Below are 19,564 nucleotides of genomic sequence, written 5' to 3' on the forward strand. Positions count from 1 at the left end.
GTCAGCCTCAGAAAAGTCACCTGTTGGCAGCTCCCTGCTCATGCCAAAGCTGAGGCCGGAGTCCTTGAAGCAGGCAGGACAGCCTTGTTCCAGAGAGCCGACGTGAGAGCAGGATCCACCATATTTCAATTAACCTTTTATTTAAAGGCACAGAAAATAGTCTTCTCCATCAACTCAATCAAATTTTGGTCACCTCAACTAAAGGGGAGGAGTGGAAGTGGTCGCTGATTTTTTTTTTTTTCATTCATTTGCTTTTGTGAATGATTGCTGAGAACAGCTGGATTAAGCAGCTTTGTGTGCAAGCGCACAAAGAACCTGTGCAATATAAAAGTGTTTGGATCTGTGCTGCTGGAATAGACCAATTTCTGATTACAGCTTTCTGTCAAATTTAGGATGGATGCGTTCCTACTGTAGCTGAAATTGCCTTTCCAGCCTTAAAATACTTTAATGCTTACTAGGTACATTCAAGGAACTTAAGCACTTTTCTTCTCACTTCAGTCCAGAAGAAAGTGCAGCATTTCTTGCTTGGGAGCAGAAGAATTGGTGTACAGGAGGAAGGTTTTGGAAGTATTTCCAGAGTAACAGGCATGGAATGGAGCTTGAGCATTAAAACCTGCTCTGTGGACCTTGTTTCCGAGTTGTTCCAAGTATTTCCTTCAGGTGCAAATGTTCCCCTACCCCTTTCATGCCTTATATTCAGGACAGTTAGTGACACTGCCAAAACAAGGAAGGAGCCAGCTAGCTTTTTTTAAAGCAGGCTTTTGGAGAAAAGATGTACTCGTTTACCTTCGGTGTGTGTGCAATGGCAACTGAACCTGTCTTTCTGGCGGGGAGGCAGTTAAGCAACAGGGTGCCTAAGCCCATGGGTTGATGGACATTTTAGGAAGCCCTCTGTGAGGTGAGTTCTGATACATTTCCTGGGCATATTCTGCTGGAAGTCACTCCTCTCCTCAGCTTTACAGAGCCTGCAGGTCCTGGGATCGAACGGACCCGTAGCACTTGAGCACCCTGTGGATGTATCTCCTTCCTGGTGGCACACAGACATCACAAGGATGCAGGCGGGTAAAACGCACAGCTCAATTTTTATATAAGCTCATCAGCACGGAGACTCCTTGCGTTTGCAAACCCGCTGCTGCTTAGCGAGGCCCACGGGGCGCTCCCGGAGCACGTGGGGCGGTGGCAGCAGCGGTGCAAAGCAGCACCGGGCGCTGCGTGGGCAGCTCAGAGCTGCTGGTGCTGGCCAGGCCCAGGGCTGCAGGGCTCAGGAGGACTTTTCCCCTGCAGCAGAGGCTCTCGTTTCCGTTTCCTAGACTGTCGGGAATCTCTGTCCTGCGCGTGGTGAATCATTCCTGGATAGCACCCAGGCAGCGTGGAGGAGGAAGGCGCCTGGTGTGAATGCAGGAGGTATAAAAGTCAGATGAGAGAGGGGAAATCAGAAGTGTAGTGAGGGACTGCAGAGGGATCAGAGAGGGATGAACCACGTCTGATGGAGAAATGGAGCCGGAGGTTTGCAGAAGAGGTGACTGGGGAGGTGGGGAGGGAAGGCAGCGAGCGGAGGTCGGTTGGCAAGGGGGGTGGCAGGCTCAGTTCTGACACCTTCTAATTCTGGAGCGCTTGCCTTTGTAACCTTAATCATTTTGTTCTAATACACTAGATACAAAAATTACATTATATGTTCTGAGGAATTTGGTTACTATGGCAATGGGTATAGAAGTACATAAGAGATAAGATGTCAGCAATCAGAACAGCTGTAATTCAGCACACAAACCCGTGACTGCCTGAATTTGGGGAAGCAGGCCGCTGCAAACTTCTGCTTCGATCTCGTGTTTTACTGCCGGCACGTCTGTTCCCGTGTGAAAGTGACGTCAGGGCTTCTACAAGAAATCTTTCATTTTTTTTTTTCAGGAATTTCGGCAGACGTGCCCGAAATTTCTGGGTAAACAAACCACATACCTCCCTCTGTGCCAGGGGAGGGAGGTCTCTGTGTTCCCACCCAGACTGCATGCACAGAGCGTTTTGCAGACCCGGGGACAAGTTAAAAGAGTGGCTGTCCTCGTGTGGAAAATAAATGGGACTGTACAAAGTGCATGGTCATGAGTAACAAGAAATATCCCGTATAAAACTGGTTCATCAGTTAGAAATGGAAGGATGCGAAAGTCTTGAGTATATCCTTTGGTAAGATGCTGATTGTATAAACGGAGTGCTGTGTGGCTGGGAAATACGCAGATGTGGAGAATTTTGATGTTTAAAAAAATGCTTAGTTTGGGACAGATGTGTGGAAGGACTGCTGGGATGGTCTGGGAAGTGGCTGTGTTGGAAGGGGAGGCAGAACTGGCCTGCTTTCCTGAGCTGGCAGGCTAAGGAGACAGTGCATGTCTGTGCTTGCCCTTATCCCTCAGTATTGATAAGGGAAAAGAACTGCTGAAGCTTTGAATACAGCACAGGAAAAGGAGTAAATCAGTGTAAGCTGGCACATAATAAATACAAACTGTAAATCGCTCCTAATCGGTTATTAAATTGATTCCTAATCAAATAGGAATGGGGTCTGGAGCAGCCTTGTAGTCAGGGTCGTGGCTTTAAGAAGTCCTCAGGGAGCTGGCCATCGGTTGCTAACTGGATTCTGCTGTAGAGTCGCTTAAAATAGCAGGTACAGGACTTGAGAAGACCTTCAGCCCTATGATCCAGCTATCCAATGGATCATATTCTGTGTCTGAGCCACCGGCACCCAAATCGTTGTGTGTATTAGTTAAGAAAAACATTTTCCTGCCATGAAACCGAATAAAACTCATTAAATTAAAAGGGTATGCTCGTTATCTTAATAGGCACTGAAAGCTGCTTTTTTGTTAGTGGAAGAGAAGTAGCCTAGGCCTCGTAGAACTTGCAGGAGAAGCATTGCCTCAGCTAGGTAAAATCGTGAAAAAGATGTTCTTTGTTGGTGTTTTATTTCGGTTTTAGGTTGTTTGACTAATCCTCTTGCTGTGTGCTATTTAAAAAGTTTTCCTGCTCAGTCATGTGAGGACAGGGAGAATAAATACTCAGCTTGAGCTGGAGCAAAACGGGACCGGTCCCCATTACCCTGGGGGATTCCTGCAGGGACGGAGGTGTTGGGCTCCGGGTGCTCGGCGAGGGTCCTCCACTGGCTGCAGAGGATGTGGCAGAACAAACTGCACGGCTGCAGGAGGTTGCAAAGTGTCCTGATGCCGAAATACGTCCTACCTTTTTGAACCTGCTTGAAGTTGCAAAGTGGAGCAAGAAGCTTATATATGCGTGTGTGTGTGTGTTATATCTGCATATGTGTGCTCCTTATACATGTATCCTGCTGAACTCCTAATGCCCTGTGGCTGTGCTCCGTTAGATTGCTCCCTCCTTCATGAAGAACAGAACAGCCTCCCACTGGTAATCTGTTTTTAAAAAAGCTTTGCAGCATTCACTAAGTAATGAAGATCCATCGTGTCCGTGCGTGTTACTGGAACCTAGCGAGATAATTTCTCATTATTTGCGTGCGGCCTTTCGATAAACCTCTCCTCTGGATGTGATGCTAGTGGTATATTTTATAACCTCCCGTGTTAAACAAAATTGACCTTTTTCATAACAAAGTGTGTTGATGAAATGTTTGTGTCTCGTCCTGCCTTCTGTCTCTGGCAGTGGGGAACGATTAGGTGCTCCAGCAGAGCCAGGAGCATTCAGAAATACCTCACCTGACCTGTCTGGGGATGCTCTTACGCGTGTAAACGTCTAGATTAAAAACCAGTGTTTATATCTCTTGGACTCAGTACCTCTGCAGTATTTTCTGCAGGTTAATTTTGGTCTTTATAGCTTGGTTGGTTGAATTCCTTCACCGTTATAAATACGCTGCTCTTACGTTTTATGGACTGTCCCCTTGCTCTTGAAGTGTGAGCATTTACATGACTTTCTTATGTGTCATTTTTAACTCTTACACCTTTTCTCATGGAGTTAGGTTTGTCTTCTTGGATATTTATGATTTCGTACTTCTGAAGCCTTATTGTACTGTACTTTGATTTTATTGCTAGTAGATTTGAGCGGGGAATAATAGCCAGGAGCAGACCATGGCAGAGATTTTCTTAATGATTTTTATCAGAAATTCTAGATTATTTTTGTAGTTGATTTTTCTTCTTCTTTTTTTTTTCTTTCTTTTTTTTTTTTTTTTTTATTTGACATTGTCTTCACGTAATTGTGCAATTATTTTCATTGAGCTGTCTGCCCAAGGCTCATTTCTTGTGAGTTATGTTTAGTTTGGGAGTAGGGGTGTGCTTGATCACTCATTACTTTGGGAGCTTTCATCTCTTGTTTTGTTGCTCGTTCACGTTATTTTTTTTATGGTTCTTGTATCATTTTTGGTGCTGTCAACTGCCCTAAATAAAACTCGTGTTCTTTTCCTCTCTGATTTGAGACCTTAACTGCAAATATTTTGCAGGTTCTGCACAGTACCTGTGGTTGCTCAGGGGCTGCAAGGCCCTTTTCCCTTGGAGCGTTTCATCATCTATCTGATCTCTTGCTTTTTTCAGAGCTTCCTATCAGTATTTCAGCTCTCAGTCCAGAGGTGGTTTGGTTTCTACCTACGACAAACCAATGCTCAGAATAATTTTGTGTACCAGGCTTCACTCAGTACTTCTTGAAGATCCTTCCCTGTTCTGTTATGTGAATGACAAATAGTTGTTAGTTCTTGGGGTCACCCCAAGATCAGGATGTTATTTCCCCCAAATATTCAGTCAATTCTGTTCGGTTTGGTGTGTGCTGCCCTGGAGCAGGAGCTGTTGCAAGGAGCTGACGTTGTTCTGGAGTTATTGAAGTAACTCCTGGGACAGTTGCTCATCTTCGTAGCTCAGTGATGTTTAATTTCCAGATTTATTGAGTGACCAGCTTGCTTGATGTATGATCTGTGATACCTGCTTTTCTCACAGAGCCAAGTCATCACGATTTTGTGAGTAATTCGGCTTCCTCACTGTCCCCTCGCCCTCCAGCCCGGCAGCAGAGTGGATGGGCGACTGCCCAAGGCCCCTGGCTGATGTGGGTTTGGTTCTGGTGCTGGATTGCTTTTATTTTATTTTATTTATTTATTTTTTACAAGACAGTTCCCACAGAATCTTCCAGTTCTCTCTTGGATTTCTCAGTTCAATTTAATTTAAATCCCAGATCCTTGCTACTGGCTTCAGTGTCCCCAGGTTTCTGCTTGCTCAGGGAAGATTTGGAGCTGTGTCCCACTGAATTTGATTGCATGCACGATTTAAATGTTTTCCTGTTCTTACTGATCAGAAAGAGTTCAAATTGCTTCCTTTCAGGCCTCCTTTCTGAAACTGGGTATGATACTGAAACTTTTTAATTACTTCTTTTCTCAAGGGTAATTGCCTATATTGTGGGCTTTAGTGGCTTATTTCTGAGTCTGAGTCCAAAACAGCTAATTTGCTTGTTTACTGTATTCCTTGTTCTGGGGCAGAATTGGTTTAGGGGTCAAGAAAAGGTTTCTTAAAGCTCCAGTCCCATTAGGACATCTGGCTCTAGTTTCTTTTATGGGCAGCTGGAGTTTCCCAGTATTTTTCCCTCTGGACCTGATGGACTCCCATCAGCTGGCTGCTCACCAACCTTCTCCTGGCCGCTGAGCAGCATCTCCTGTGCTACAGCCGTCAAACCTCACACTCGTCAATCACTGTAGTGCCAGCTGAGAGAGGTGGGCACGAGCTGTCTGCAGGTGATTCAGTGCAGAACACGTTTTGGTGCGATGCTTCACCAAGTAAAGGTAAGTAGCTGGCAGAACTTAATGAACTGCTAAAGAAGGCGGCAGAAGATTTCATTTTTTTCCAGTTGTCTTCCTCATAGCTTTGCTAGCCTAAGGAATTGCTAAATTTAGAGCTGACCTTCATAATAAATATACCAGGACTATCACAAGCAAAGGGATTCAGGAGATGTTAGTGCTGGCTATGCCAGGGTATGGTTAGCGCTTCCTGGAGTACCTGACATTGGTCCTTGGGAAGCAAACATTGGCCATTTTTCAGCTTTTGTGTAGGCCTAACTTGATCCAATTGAATGTTTTTGCTTTAATAAGGAGGAAAAAATACAAGATGCTTTTTGGTATTAGTGTTTCTTTCAACTGCATCACTAAGGTGTTTTCTTTGTGTTGTTTAAGCCGCAAGATCAGTGACAGATTTTGTGTTTCTTGGGTGAGTGACGCTGCAGAAATTGCCAGTTAACAAAAGCAATATTTCCAAGATTGCTGATAGTGTTAGGTGTACTCGTGTTTGTTTATAACTGGCATGTGTAACTGTTGTGAAAATAGATTCAGTTTCTTCAGAGTATCTGTCTTTAGCACGGGAACAGGCTTACCTAGATAATTATCTTTTCTGACTATTTTAAGTAATAGAAATACAGAACACAAAACAAAATGGAAAGCACAGGGTAATTGTTGCTTTGGTAATCGCTGCTGGCTTACTGCTGGTGCAGATCATCCTAATAAACACTTACACCCAACCCAGAAGACAATCCTGGGCTATGGGAAACTTAACTTTCTGACTTTTGCTCGTGACATTCCTGGAAAGTAAACATCCAAGCAGAACAGCTCAACTGGATCAGAAAGTGTGCTGGGGTAAGTAATTCAGGGAGTTATGATGGACGTTTTAGTGTCAGAATCTTGAGAGGAAATCAAAGTAAGCCGCACAGTGTACAAGTGCATGTATAAGGCAAATGCAAGCAGTACTCCAAGATAAAAGTATCTTCCTGAGGCTATTCTGTGAAGAAGTATAATACAAGAAAAAAATACAGGTAGCGAAGCAGAGAAAGAAAGGAGAAAAAAAAATCTGCAAAGAGGTTTTTCCAGGAGAGAACCATTCCTCAAAAATCTTTTTTAAAGTAGAAAAAGGAATCTTACAGGAGTGATAGGCTTGCTTTGTCAGAAGAAGAAGAATTTATCATGTTGGGGAAGAAAAGGCTGTTTGAACGTGGCTGCTCACACAGACAAAAAGCTGCCAGAATTCACCACAATACCCAGCTACAAATTCTTCTTACCCTTATAATCTTTTCCTTCTACAAATACATATGGACGGGAATGCAGAAGGTATAAAGGGGCCAGCATTTTATGACCGTTCTTTGCTGTAAACTTCTGCTGCAAAGGAGGACCTCGGATCACTCGCAGTGAGCAGCACTCATGGTACCCAGGTGCGTGTGGGGTTGTAGAGCTTTGTGGAGGCTGTGAGATCTCACCTGCTTCGGCCCTTGGCAGACACACTCTTGTCTTTTCACTTCTACAATATGTATTTTCAAGTACAAGCTCGAGACTGAGGTGCCCATGCAGAGAACAGTGTTGCAGTGGGGCTTTCCGTGGTCCACAGTTACTGCCTGCATTCCCGTTTCCTCAGCCCATTCCCACGTGTCTTTGTTTTGCCTGTGGTTGGCATAATTTTCAGGGTGGTTCCTTCTTTAATCAATTTAGTGACAACATTTTGGATGTGTTTTTTTTTCCCCTAAATGTTGAACACCTTCCTGACAGTCTCTGATACAGCACCATCCGTCTGCGCCTCCATTTTCCTTAATGGCAGGTGGTCCTGGTGGAGAAGAAGCATTCCAAAACCAATGATTTTAGGATCATGGATCAGAAGGGCAAGTTCATGACATTGTCAGCATTTTTTCATCTCAGCAGCAGCTCACTACTAAACAGCAGAAGGCAGTCAGCAGGATCCCAGGGAAGATGTTCCTCAGTGCCTCTTGCCCCTCTTCCAGGGCACGGGAGGAGCAAAATGCCACTTGCTGCATCTCCAGGTTTTTCTTGTTTCATTTCGGGGATTTTTTTTTTTTCTCCTTAATTACCACTCTAGGAAGACTTCCAAATTGCAGAACTAGAAGGAGAAGCATGTTGTTAGCTTGATGGGAAAGGCTTACCCAAGTACGCAAGCACTCTGCGGTGTGTGGTTTCACATGAATCGAGTGCTAAAATCAGTCATTTTGTGAGGCTTGAAGATGCTGATAGGCTTTCCGCTGTGAGAGTCACCTAGAATGCACCTGTTTTGATACCATCTGCCACGGCGTAATCGAGCACGGACAGGAAACTGATTTTTAGCTGCTCAAGGAAATGGTCTTTTTCTGCAGTGAGCAGAGAATAACTTGTTTTCCACATTGAGCCACTGGAGATGTTCTCCACTTTTATCAGAACAGGAAAAAAAAGAGTAGACTGGGTGGGCCAGAGCCAGTGTTGAGAGATGTTTTAAGGAACATCCACAGCACTTGGTGACTTGGCAGGACTTCTTATTTTTCTTTTTTTTAAATCAGGTAACAGGTATATTGTTTGGGCAAGCTTGCTGGAAGGAGGAATTGCGTCCCATGTCTTGGAGGGGTAGGTGCCAAAGCAGCACAAACCCTTTCTATCTCTTGCCTCAGACACTGCATACGCTGTTCATCGTGCTGCCTTCTCTTTGCATGCACCGTGGCCTCATTTTGCAGTGCTGTAGATGTTTTGCTGTCAGCCTCCTGGGCTCGGCAGTGGAGTCTTGCTGAAGTGATGCCTGGGCTACGTAGTTGTGAACCAGGAGAGCCTCTTTGGCAGCTCACCTGGGAGTCAGAGAAGAAACTTCCTCTACCTGCTGGGCAACTCCTTTCTTCAAAGTCCAGCTGAGGTTTGCCCTGCGCGGTGTGTGAGCAGACAGCTCCCACGTGCTGTGTATCTGGTTGGGATGCTGTGTGGTTCGTATTTAGGAAATTGCCTGAAAATGCATAAATAGCGACTGCTGCACGTTTTGTGTACAGTCAGCAACTTGCTTTCTGTAATGTAGCTTTTTTTTTTTTAACCTTATGTGTTTCTATTCAGACTGTATTTAAAAATGTTTTGTCTGCTCCTTTAAAAAATATAAAATACTGGGACTGTAAGTCAAGGCTTCAGTGCTGTACTGAAAGCAAACAGAAATTTCCAAGTCGGTATTTTAAGCATTCTTACCATCTAACTCTTGCTTTAGGATAAATTGTAAGTAAAAGAAAAAAAAAAAATCAAAGTCAGTTCTTTCAATAGTTCCAGTTTACCATATTTATGAAAGTGGTGGAAATTTTTAGTGTCAGCTGGAAGCCATTCAGGAAAATTTTAATAGTGTGTTGAGTGGATAATTTAATCTCGGCTTCATACACTCCCTGGATCTGACCCATATGCAAGTGAGAGAAAATCCTTTTTCCCTCTTGACGGTGGCATGATGCACTCGTTGCCCATCTATTTGCTGCTTTTGCATTAGGTCCTAGCAGAGGAAATGACTCCAAAATTTAGCAAGCGTTTGTGCTGCATGCAACGGAGATGCTTAAAGGAATAAAAACTAAATACCAGTTTCCAAATGGTGGTGGTGGGCTGTGTGTTTGTTCCCCCAGTTCCGTAGCTTTGATTAAGGAGGATATCAGAGGGTTCGTGTGTTTGTGCTGGATATTTTATTCTCCTTATTGTCTGCTGGCAGAGTGCAGCCCTAAAAATCACAGGTCTCCTGAACAGGTCCTTAAGCCTGATGCACACATTATCAGGGAGACATACCTAGTGTACCTACACTTGATGTTAAGGATAAGTTTTTATTAGTTTTGCTGTCCTAAGTGTATCGCGTGGCAGATGACTATAACGTGAAGCAAGATTTACATCTCAAACAGCAAATAATTGCTTGTTTGTAGGTCAGTGATGGAGGAAAGCGTTCCTCTTTCCTCGTTAGCCATTGCCAGAGCCCTTGCGGTGTGCCCCTGGTACCCAGCGAGATGGAGAGAGGCAGGGTGGTGGGCTGCCTTACCGTGCAGAAATCTGCTCACTGCTTCCATTTCAAGCTCCCGAGGTGTTTCTTTAACCCCAGTTATAATATTCCTACGTAGAGAAGCCGAAGGATGTTGAATATGTTGGTTCTTTGAAACTTCATTTGTATGGACAGCGTGTGCTGCTTTTTAATGCTAATATCCTACAAGGCAGCCCGTGCATTAGCTGTCACGTTTGGGTCTCCACGAACTTTTGAACCATCTGAAGGAACTGGAAGTGCTTTGAGGCACTGGTGCTTCGTGTAGCCTGGTGCCTGTGGTCATCATCATGGCTGGGTTTGGATGGGAGACTGAGGAGTTGCAGGGCAGGTAGGTGGAAGTCTCGGTGAGTAGGTTTGTCTCTCGTTGGCAGCACAGACCCGGTGCCTTGGTTTATTAATGGGAACAGCTCCTTGGGGTGCTGTAGGTTGGGTGTTTGGGTGCAGCGTGGACAGGAGGAGCCTGACCAGCCTCGCTAAATGTGCACCCAGCATTATTTCTCCTAATTTCTCTAGAGTTTCTGTAGTGCAACGCTTCAAGAGGCACATAAATACAGCAGAGCACTGCTCGTGCTCTGCAGGATCCCGGGGGGACTTAGTCACAGGGCTGGGTCCGGCTCGAGCAGGGGATGGCCTGGCAGACGGGAGGCAGAGGTCCCAAGGAACAGGTCTTACCCCTTCTGCACCTTCCAGCTTCCTTGGGGCCGCGGGTCAAGGCGTGCGTGTGCTTTTAGCCTGGCCACGATTACAGGGAACGCGACGCCTTATTCACGGCCTGCTGTGGATGCGTGCACGCAGCTTCTGCTAATTGGCAGTTGTTCAGATGAAAGTAAGTTGATAAAAGTATTTTGGCCTGTAATCAGTGCCATTAGTACTAGTAATGGTAGCCAGCCAGTCAATCTAGTTCGGCCCAATACGTGAAAATAGAGCTGGTCTGGACTTGAGCTTTGCTCGAGCCCTGGTTTGTTTTGAGTCCTTTTTGCCTCCTCCAGCATCTGGGTGGTTACGAGTGGAACCAGTCGCAGTAGGGATCGTGGTGTTGTACGCTGTGAGATGTTTTTTCTGTCCCTTCATTTGGGTACGAGTACCAACGGGGCAGAGCAGGGGGCTTCACCTCACTGCAGCACACACACCAAATGCCCCCCGGGCAGCAGGGAGCGGTGCGGGCACCCAGGGGACCCATCTGTCGGCCTCCAGACCTCCACCACCACCATGAGGTGACTGGTCCTGTCCACTGGGAGCAACTGGGTGTAATGGGAGGGCTGCGCCGACCCCGGAGCTGCAGCAAAGATTCAGCCCGGGTGGAAGAATGTGAAATATGTAAGTGCGACTTGACTGTCATTTAGAAACCAGCTGCTTGGCGGTCTATAATTTAATTTTCGGTGCAGTTTAGCTGCAGTTTCATTTTTATTTTTTTTTTCTTAAGTTTCATCTGTATTTTCAATACATTTACAATAAGGTGATGGCCACATCGCATGGTCCTAGACCTAACATCCATTCCCCAAAGCGTTCAGGTCTTGTTTCTGCACGAGGGGGCTGAGCGTGTCAGCTGCTGGACTGGCCAGGCTTTGGCAAGCCGGGCATGTTGTCTGGGCAAAAAGATATCTGGGGAGCTTTGGTGTTCTCACATCCTTAAAAAAACAGGAGCACTGCAGGCAGCTTTCTTAAGGATGGACTTTACACCGATGCATTTTATTGATCCGTGTGAGCAGGAAGGATGACAAGCAGAGTGCCACAAATCCTCCTGCACCTACTCTCTTCAAGTTCTTAATACCCGCTGGTTTTACCCTCGCACATCTCCAAGCAGCAGTTACTTCCAAGAACAGGGATAAGGACATCTGCCTTGATGCTCGCAGGACTTGGAGCTCGCCCCAGTGGGCCCAGCCTGGCCCCTGGGTGCCGCCTGGGAGGAAGGCTGAGCGGAGGCTGCGAGGGGTCCTGGCCGTGTGTGTGCAGGGCTTTCTCCTCCGCTGGCTCGTGTGCCTGCTGGCCATATTAGCAGGTTTATCCAAGCCTAGCCCCTCTGACTAACAGATGTAGGGAAAAGGGCATTCTGGGATCGCAGCAGTTGCTTTTGAACAACAATGTCCTTTTTGTAAGAATCCGATGCTTCTTAAAAGATGGAACATGACATCATTACCGTCGATCCAAGAAGCATTCCTTCAATAACACTGAGTGTGCTCTGGTTATCAGCTCCCTTCCCCCAGCCCCTTTCTCTCCCTCCTCTGACTGATGCTTTTTGTCTATTGTTTCGGCCGGGGCTGTAAATGCGAAACAGTTGTCTTTCAGTGTTATGTGCTTGTTAGGGCTGGAATCAAGTGGAATATTGTTGGCTCCTTTGAAAGAAAGGCCGAAAAACAACAACAAAACCCAACTTGCCTTGCAGTCTCCAGAAACGTAGCGTGCTGCAGGTAGGGGCTGAGTCGTGGCTATCGATTTCCCTTCCCACACCGCCTGAGTTACTGCCTCCTGCAAGGGGAGGTGGGGAGGTGGCAGCCCTGTTCCCGTGCACCCTGCCCCGCTCCGTCGGCTGTGTCCTGTGCTAACGGGCTGAAGGCTCCCACGACGATGCTGGCATCGATACAAAATGCGCCTGTGCACGCTCGTGAGAGGGGTACGGCAGAGCTGTGAACAGCTGCCTGGCTTCTGCATGGATTTTGTACTTGCTCCACCGCTGGGATTTCAATCCCGTTTTTTCCCTCGGCCCCCGAGAGTGGGCTAGCGTGGAAACACTTCCAGGGTTATGTTATAAATCTTGTTGAATCCGCTTGGAGGAGAGCTATGAAAATGCTGGATTTCGCTTCCCTGCTCTGCCTGCTCTCTCCCACGCATGTCTTCAGGAGAAAAGCTGGAGAACCTTGCAGTTGCAGCTAGGTACGTCTTGGCTGTCTCTCGCACGATCGTGCGCTCCTTGTAGCCGTGCTGGCAGTTGTTTGAACTAACAAGGAGCAGGCAGTCTTTGGCACTTCCACGTGCTGCATCTGTCTAGAGGAGAGTACCACCGAGCACAAACACGCAGGGGTATGGCTTTTTCCATGTCAGAATTGCTCTGCAGGGAGGGGAAAACAAATGATTCATTGATGGTCTGGAGGCTTGGAGAAAGGTGGAGCTCTTACTGTCCTGGGAAGGAGGAGAAATGGGCAGCAATAGAGAGATTGATTCAACTGAGTGCCTTTTTTTCTGCCATAAAGATGTAAAACTTTAAGGGTAGGTTTTGAGATGTAAAATATGAATTAAAAGAAGCACAAGTCTCGACCAGATAAGGGTTGTGTGAAGGAAGGGAGCTGCGTGAGCAGCTGTTTGCCAGTGACACAGGGTTGGTTTTATTGGTGATAATTTGCGGGGAACCGAGAGGACATCCCAATCCTCGGGCTCTTCCCCTAGGATGAAAAAGCAGGCATTTCACTCACGATGGCTTTCACCTGTAGCTAAGAGATGGGAAGATTTGAGCACAACCTCGTGATGTGTTATGAAATGGACGGGCTCCAAGGCGCATTTTCAGTAAATGACAGCAAAATGTAAACAGGAGAGGTTCCGTGCGTCCCTAACGGGGTCTGAACGTGCAGTTGTGGTCCACTTTAGGAAGTCCACCAGTAACTTAATGGCATGTGTAACTCTTCAGGGAGGGGATATTGGAGTAATACGGGCTCGCTAGTGACAAACTGGTTATCACTGCGATTCTGCTGACCCCTGTGCAGGGGGCTGAGCAGATGCTGGGGCAGGAATGCGCCTCGTTTTGTGCTTTGATTTCAAATTGTGTTCTGTAGAAATAAATGCCTGACTGGTGCCTCAGTGGGACTTTGACATCCCGGCAGATAGGTTGCGCTGCTTCGTGTGAGGGGGTTGCTTGCTCTGGAAGAAGTGGAGGCTGCTCCTCCGCTGCTTTGTTTCCGTGTCTTTGAGCAGAGGATAACCAGTGAAGGCTTGCGATCTTTTTCTTGCAGTGATCCATGCTGAAGAGGCTCCATTCATACAGATGAGCCAAGGGTTGAGGCAGCACTTTAAACCCAGATAGTCGGTCGGCTAACTGCCCAGCAGGATGCCATCAACCAGCCGAGCGGGCAGCCTGAAGGACCCCGAAATTGCAGAGCTCTTCTTCAAAGAAGATCCAGAAAAGCTCTTCACAGATCTCCGAGAGATTGGCCATGGAAGCTTTGGAGCAGTTTATTTTGTAAGTAGCCTCGTGGCTCGTGAATTGCAGCTGTGTTTCCTTTTGTCTTCAAACTGTGGACAGAGATTTTTTTTGAAATTGTTGAGGAAAAGAAACTGTGAATCTTTGTATGGTGCTTGGGGAAGAAGGATTTTCTTTTATGTCTGCACAGTCTGCCTGTTCACAGGCTGACAGCATCTTTAAGGTGTTTGCATTCAAATGGAAAGAAAAAACGGGAGACGTGGCCCTTGTCCAGTGCTTTTAGGTTATGTGGCAAGTAGGGATTTTTCTGCAAATCAAAAAACGTACTTTGGCTCCATCGTTTCTGATCGGCAATGCACTTCTTTTGATTTGATTGTCTCCTTGTCATCTCCTGTTCCTTGAGAGAAACAGAGTTCTCTCCCTTCGTGCATACCCCACAGGCTCCCTTAAAGACATTCTTTGTATTTGACACCTGAATGTTGGTGCTTTTGTTATCCTTGGGCCTGTCACATCCTCCCTCCCTACTGCAGGCAAGAATCCCAGTATTTATCTGTACAAAATTTACTCAATGTGAGCGTCTGGCCAGTAGTTTCTCCCAGGCTGCTTGTAGAGCTCGACTGGAGGTGGGATATTTCATGGGAACCTCATGTGCAGGTTGCCGTATGTTAACCCAAGTGCACACTGCGAGACCTTCATTAAAAAAACATTTTCCTCAGAAAACCTTTTCACGTTTATAATTACGGGAGGTGTGGCCAAACCTGCCAATGTTCCTTCAGAAAGCCATTTGTGTCAGTATTTTATGAGGTGCCTATTCATTGGTAATAATTGCAGCAGACCATGTTGGGAACCTTCCAGCACAAATTTAATGCAGCACAGATGAACTAATTAGGAAAAGCTTCTTAATTTTGTTCCCTGCTTAAAACTAGGAGCTGCCAGTGTCTGGGAACAGATCTGGAGGAGGAAATGTTTTCGAAGGGAGCAGTACTCACCTGCGGCCTTTACTTCACTCATTTGCTTAAAGCGTGGCTATGAAAGGAAGGAACACAAAATCTGTCTTCCTGCTAAGTGGAAATATTATTGAAGTTTTTCAGAAATACTGTAACTTACAAGGGAATGCATGCACCACATGAGTATGCAAAGCCAGCATTCAGCCGTAGATAACCTGCAAACTGTGCTAATGTCTGTTTGGGGGACTCTATTTTTGCTAAATAAGGGAGTGTTTCCAGCAGAGAAGATAAACTGTTGTTATTTGTGTGCTACAAAGTTTTAACCTATACCAATATTGAATTATGATATCTTTTTGTTGCCAGTAATACTAAGAGCTGGAATCTGAAACTGTTCCACATGATGCTTGGTATCTCAAGCAGAAACCCAAAAGGTGGGATGGGCGGCCTGGGAGAAAAATTAAGTTTAGGTGAAATAAGCGTAAAGAAATGAGGTAGAGGGCACGTGTTTTGGGTCCTTTATTATTCTGTATAGCTGGAAAAAAATAAAAAAAATCAAGTTTCTTTAACAGGATTTTGATTCTGCTAATGTAAACTATTAAACTTTATCTAATCAGTGTAATATTGGATTAGAGTAAATAACTGCTTAAAAACATATTACCAAAGTTGATGACATACTCCACCTTTTGTTTGCTCGTGCCTGGCTTGTGTCACTGCTCAGGGGCACCAGATTTTAAACCTTTGTATGGAGTTTTCAGAGGATATATGCCCCTAAATGTCTGCCATAAAGCACGCCTGGTTTGGTTGGATGAAGTCAGCTGGCCTTCTAACAACTTCATGGCTTTTGTCTAGGAACTCTCTTTTTTCCAGTTTTTCAAGATCACAAGGAAACTTAAAAACAAACAAACAAACAAACAAAAAACAAACAAGCAAAACTGTGATTTTAACATTCACTGGGGTGTCAGCTGTGGGGTTGTCTCTCTTCAGTCCCCCTAGAGCAAAGAAGGGCTCCAGGTGTTATGCAAATGCAGCCAGTGGTGGCTTGCTTGGGTTTTCTAATATTTAGCACCCTGTCACCAGTCTGCTTTCATTGCATACAGCCTGGGCCCAAAATGTTGATGATAAATAGATGTGGGAGTAATGAACAAGTAGAACAATCCAGATCCTGTCTTTCCTTTTACTGGTGATCCCCAAAAGGGGGTGATATGTTTATCTTACGTGATAATTGGCTAAGTTAACACATCAGAGAAACTGTTCTTTTTTTCTTCTTTGTTTCTGTCACATTAAACATCCTGCAATAGTGCAACAGCAACAAAAGTTTATTTTATAATTAACACGACTTTTGCTGGTTCACCTCATGGTTTTAGTTTCTTAGAAACTGCAAGTCTGGCACCTCTGAATCATTTTGGTATTGTCCTCACCCTACTCCATGTTCTGCAATGTAATAATAGCTTTCATTTGACACAGGAAACCTACTACACGGGAACACTGCAGATGGAGCAGAAGAATAACCCACTCTCTTTTGTTAGCGCTGTGCTCCTTCTGCTCCACTGTAGTATTTTGCTTGCCTGCTTTATTGCAGCTCTTCACTGACTCGAATGTCTCAGAGATCGCCTATAATTAGCAAAGGTCTAGGAGTTAAGAAATTATTCTTCTTTGCTTAAAAAAAAAACAAACAAACATAAAACCAGACCCCCCCTCAAACCTTAAAATATTGCAATATCAGCAGGGCTGGAGGGAGTGTCCTCTCCGACAGAAAGAAAACTAAAAATAGTGTTGGTTCCAGCATCTCATAGCTGGCTGAAATCAAGACTGACAGGGAATTCTGGGAGCCTTTTTTTTCAATGAATGACAGAATTAAAATATGACTGAAAACCCTTTTTACCAAAGGCAGAGTCCTCATACTTCATTAATCCCTGTCCGGATAGGCTGTGCTGGGTAGTACAAATACATTACAAATCAGCGTTTTCATCAGTCATCAGCGAGTTCGGCAATGCACATCACTTTGATTTATATCATTTGGCTTCGTATCCAAGCTGATGATGCTTATCAGAGAGGCTCAGAGCTACCCTCAGTGCTGTGCCACCCAAACCCTTCAGGAGTGCAGGCTGGGGTTGGGGTTGGCACCGACATCCCAGCGGGGTGAAGCGGTGCTGGGCCCTGTCCTGTAAGGGCACCTGAGCCACCCTTTGGTGCTGAATTAAACAAAACTCATCTTATCTTGGATTGTTGATGTGTGAAAAACCACGTGCATTTATTCTGCAGTATAAACAACAACGTTATTAGGCTAAGAAAATGAAAGTCTGAGCTGGAGCCTGACGATGGGTCGCGTAGAGTGCTGCCATCTCTGTAGGATCTTTCTTCCCTCAGGACACGGCAGCTTATTTGTGAGCACTGGGAAGAAAGTCACCAGCTAGAGCAGGATCCTGCACATCCTGTGGCATCTTCCCTTATGTTCGAGATGGAATAAGGGGGCTGAGCCTCGCTTCTGGTTTGTCTGGAATCAGCCTGGGATGTGAGAGAAGCTGATTTAGAGAGGATCCATCCTGCTGGAATTGCAGCTGCTTTTATAAGCTATGATTTTTAGTTTAGGAGTGATGGCATTCAGCTCCTGCAGAGACTTGCTGAACACAGAAAATTGTTGCACCTTGTCTCACAGATTTCTCATAGATGCAGCAGTCACACCCCTTGGAAGACATTTTAGTTTTACTCCCTATAAAAGTTTAAAAAAAAAAAAAAAAAAAAAAAAAAGGATAAAGATTTCTCTTTGCTTCTGCCAGAGTTAACTCCCTGTGTGTGTTTGTTTTACATCCTATGGGAAATGATGATTTGAAGAAACTGATGCCTCATGTTTTCGTGTTTCAGGCACGTGATGTGCGCACCAATGAAGTGGTGGCCATCAAGAAAATGTCATATAGTGGGAAGCAGTCCAATGAGGTATGTAGAATATCCTGCGTATTAAATCTTGACCTCTGCAAATGCTTATTATGTGGGATGATTTTAATTAGCTTCAGCTACAGCAAGAGAGATCTTCCCTGTAACTGTAAAGGTGAATGGGGAGACTGTATAAACAAAACAAATTTGTTTACTGTTCACAGTGTATATCTGTCTAATCTGCTCCTGGGAAACGTCAGTAAGGCTCATTGCTTTCAGACATGAAGTGCACATTTGCAGGGCCACATAGTATGCTTGTTATGTTTGTATTCAATTTTAAAAATGGAGTTGTCGTTTTGCCCTTAGACATTCAATTCTGAATTCCTTTTTCCCTTACTGTTACCATTTTGCTTACTGTACAAAAATTTATTAGGAATTACGGCAACGGATGCAGCAGTGAAAGATTTAGAGAGAATTTTGCATTCTACAAAGTAGTAAGGCAGAATGCATCCTTCCCTGAAATGGCTCTTGAGGAGGAGGTAAAACAAAAGCAAAAAGCAACAGTGAATGAATGAGTGTGAAAATCTGAACAGCAGCACCATCAGGAAGAGCTGTCAGAGCTGGGGATTAAGGTAGCCCTTGCAGAGTGATCTGTAAAAGTAGGCCTCTGAGATTTAAATGTTAAATGTTTTCTTGGCCACCCTGGATGTGTGTTTTTTCTTAAGACGCTTAACAGAGATAATTGATTTTATACTTCAAGCGTTTAAGTGCTAATACAGATTCTTGAAAAGCCCAACAAGACGTGAACAGCTGATTTGGTATTTCTGGTAATGACATCTATTAAGTTAGGGTGCCATTTTTTCAGCAGAAGTATTTATTGCAAGCATATTGTTCGAGGCATTTATAGTTGAGTCCTCCCTCCATGCTCTTTATCCCAGTCTTAGAAGCAGTCTAACTGATGAGTTTGACTAACAACTCGTTGCTTTCTGTGCTGCCTTTTGTGTATTGATCATCTGCGCTACAAGGAGCTGAAGCATTGCCTCCTTTCTGTGTGTGTCTGTATGTCTATGTGTAGGAGGTAGAGGTGGCAATGTCTCCAGCACTCCTAAATTCTAGCTTCACAGTTAATTTTGCTATGCATGTTTCTATTTTGTCACTGCAGTGACTTGTTTAACTGTGTACTGATGAAAGAATAATTTGTACTTACTACTTGTCCTACTGTTTTAATTACTGTGAGCTATAAATACTCTATTCACATGAATGAAACAAACTGTGCATGCTTCAGAAATAGCTTTTGTTTGTCTTCAATGCGTATGTTTCTTTATTTTGAAGAAAGTAATAAGACCAGGATTAAAACGCTTTATATTTTACTTCTATATTTATTTGTTTTATTCAGAAGTTTGCGAAAGTTATGATCTAGTCTGTGTAAAGAGAATTCATTAAGGGCATTCTGGTATCGTTTATATTTACTTCGTTTTCTTAATAAGATTTTATAATTGGTGGGATAAATCACTCCTTAAAATAAGCACATTTCGTTTTTAAAATAAGTTTAAAACCTTTGGAATATGTAGCACTGCGCTCCTAATGTGATCTCAGAGCTTTTTTTGCTCAGGAAATCATGAATAAGTCTTGACTAATATATCGCCTCTCTCATCCCAATATAGAAGAAGTTCGAGTGGCGCTTCCTCGCTTTGGCTTTTAGTGCTTAGTACCTCAAAGGCAACCAGGTCATCCTTGTGCTGGAATGAGAGCGTCAGTGAGAAAATTTATATTAGCGTAGCTGCACGAATGTCCTTCTCATAAAATTTCTGGTATTAAGAAGCACTTAGTCAGTGAGTTGCTACCATGCTCCCTCATTTCCTTTG

General features: G+C 44.7%; 1 protein-coding gene across 1 annotated transcript in view; it reads left to right on the plus strand.

The window, feature by feature from the left end:
• TAOK1 (TAO kinase 1) overlaps positions 1-19,564 on the plus strand; it is a 71,556-nt gene that overhangs the window by 15,050 nt on the left and 36,942 nt on the right. The window contains exons 2-3 of the mRNA XM_084492973.1: positions 13,694-13,920; positions 17,691-17,762. Of these exons, the coding sequence (XP_084349099.1) occupies positions 13,789-13,920; positions 17,691-17,762 (204 nt within the window). The 5' untranslated portion in view covers positions 13,694-13,788. The remainder of the gene's footprint in view (positions 1-13,693; positions 13,921-17,690; positions 17,763-19,564) is intronic.

Source organism: Aythya ferina, assembly GCF_964211825.1.
Source record: "Aythya ferina genome assembly, chromosome: 19".
Taxonomy (NCBI): Eukaryota; Metazoa; Chordata; class Aves; order Anseriformes; family Anatidae; genus Aythya; species Aythya ferina.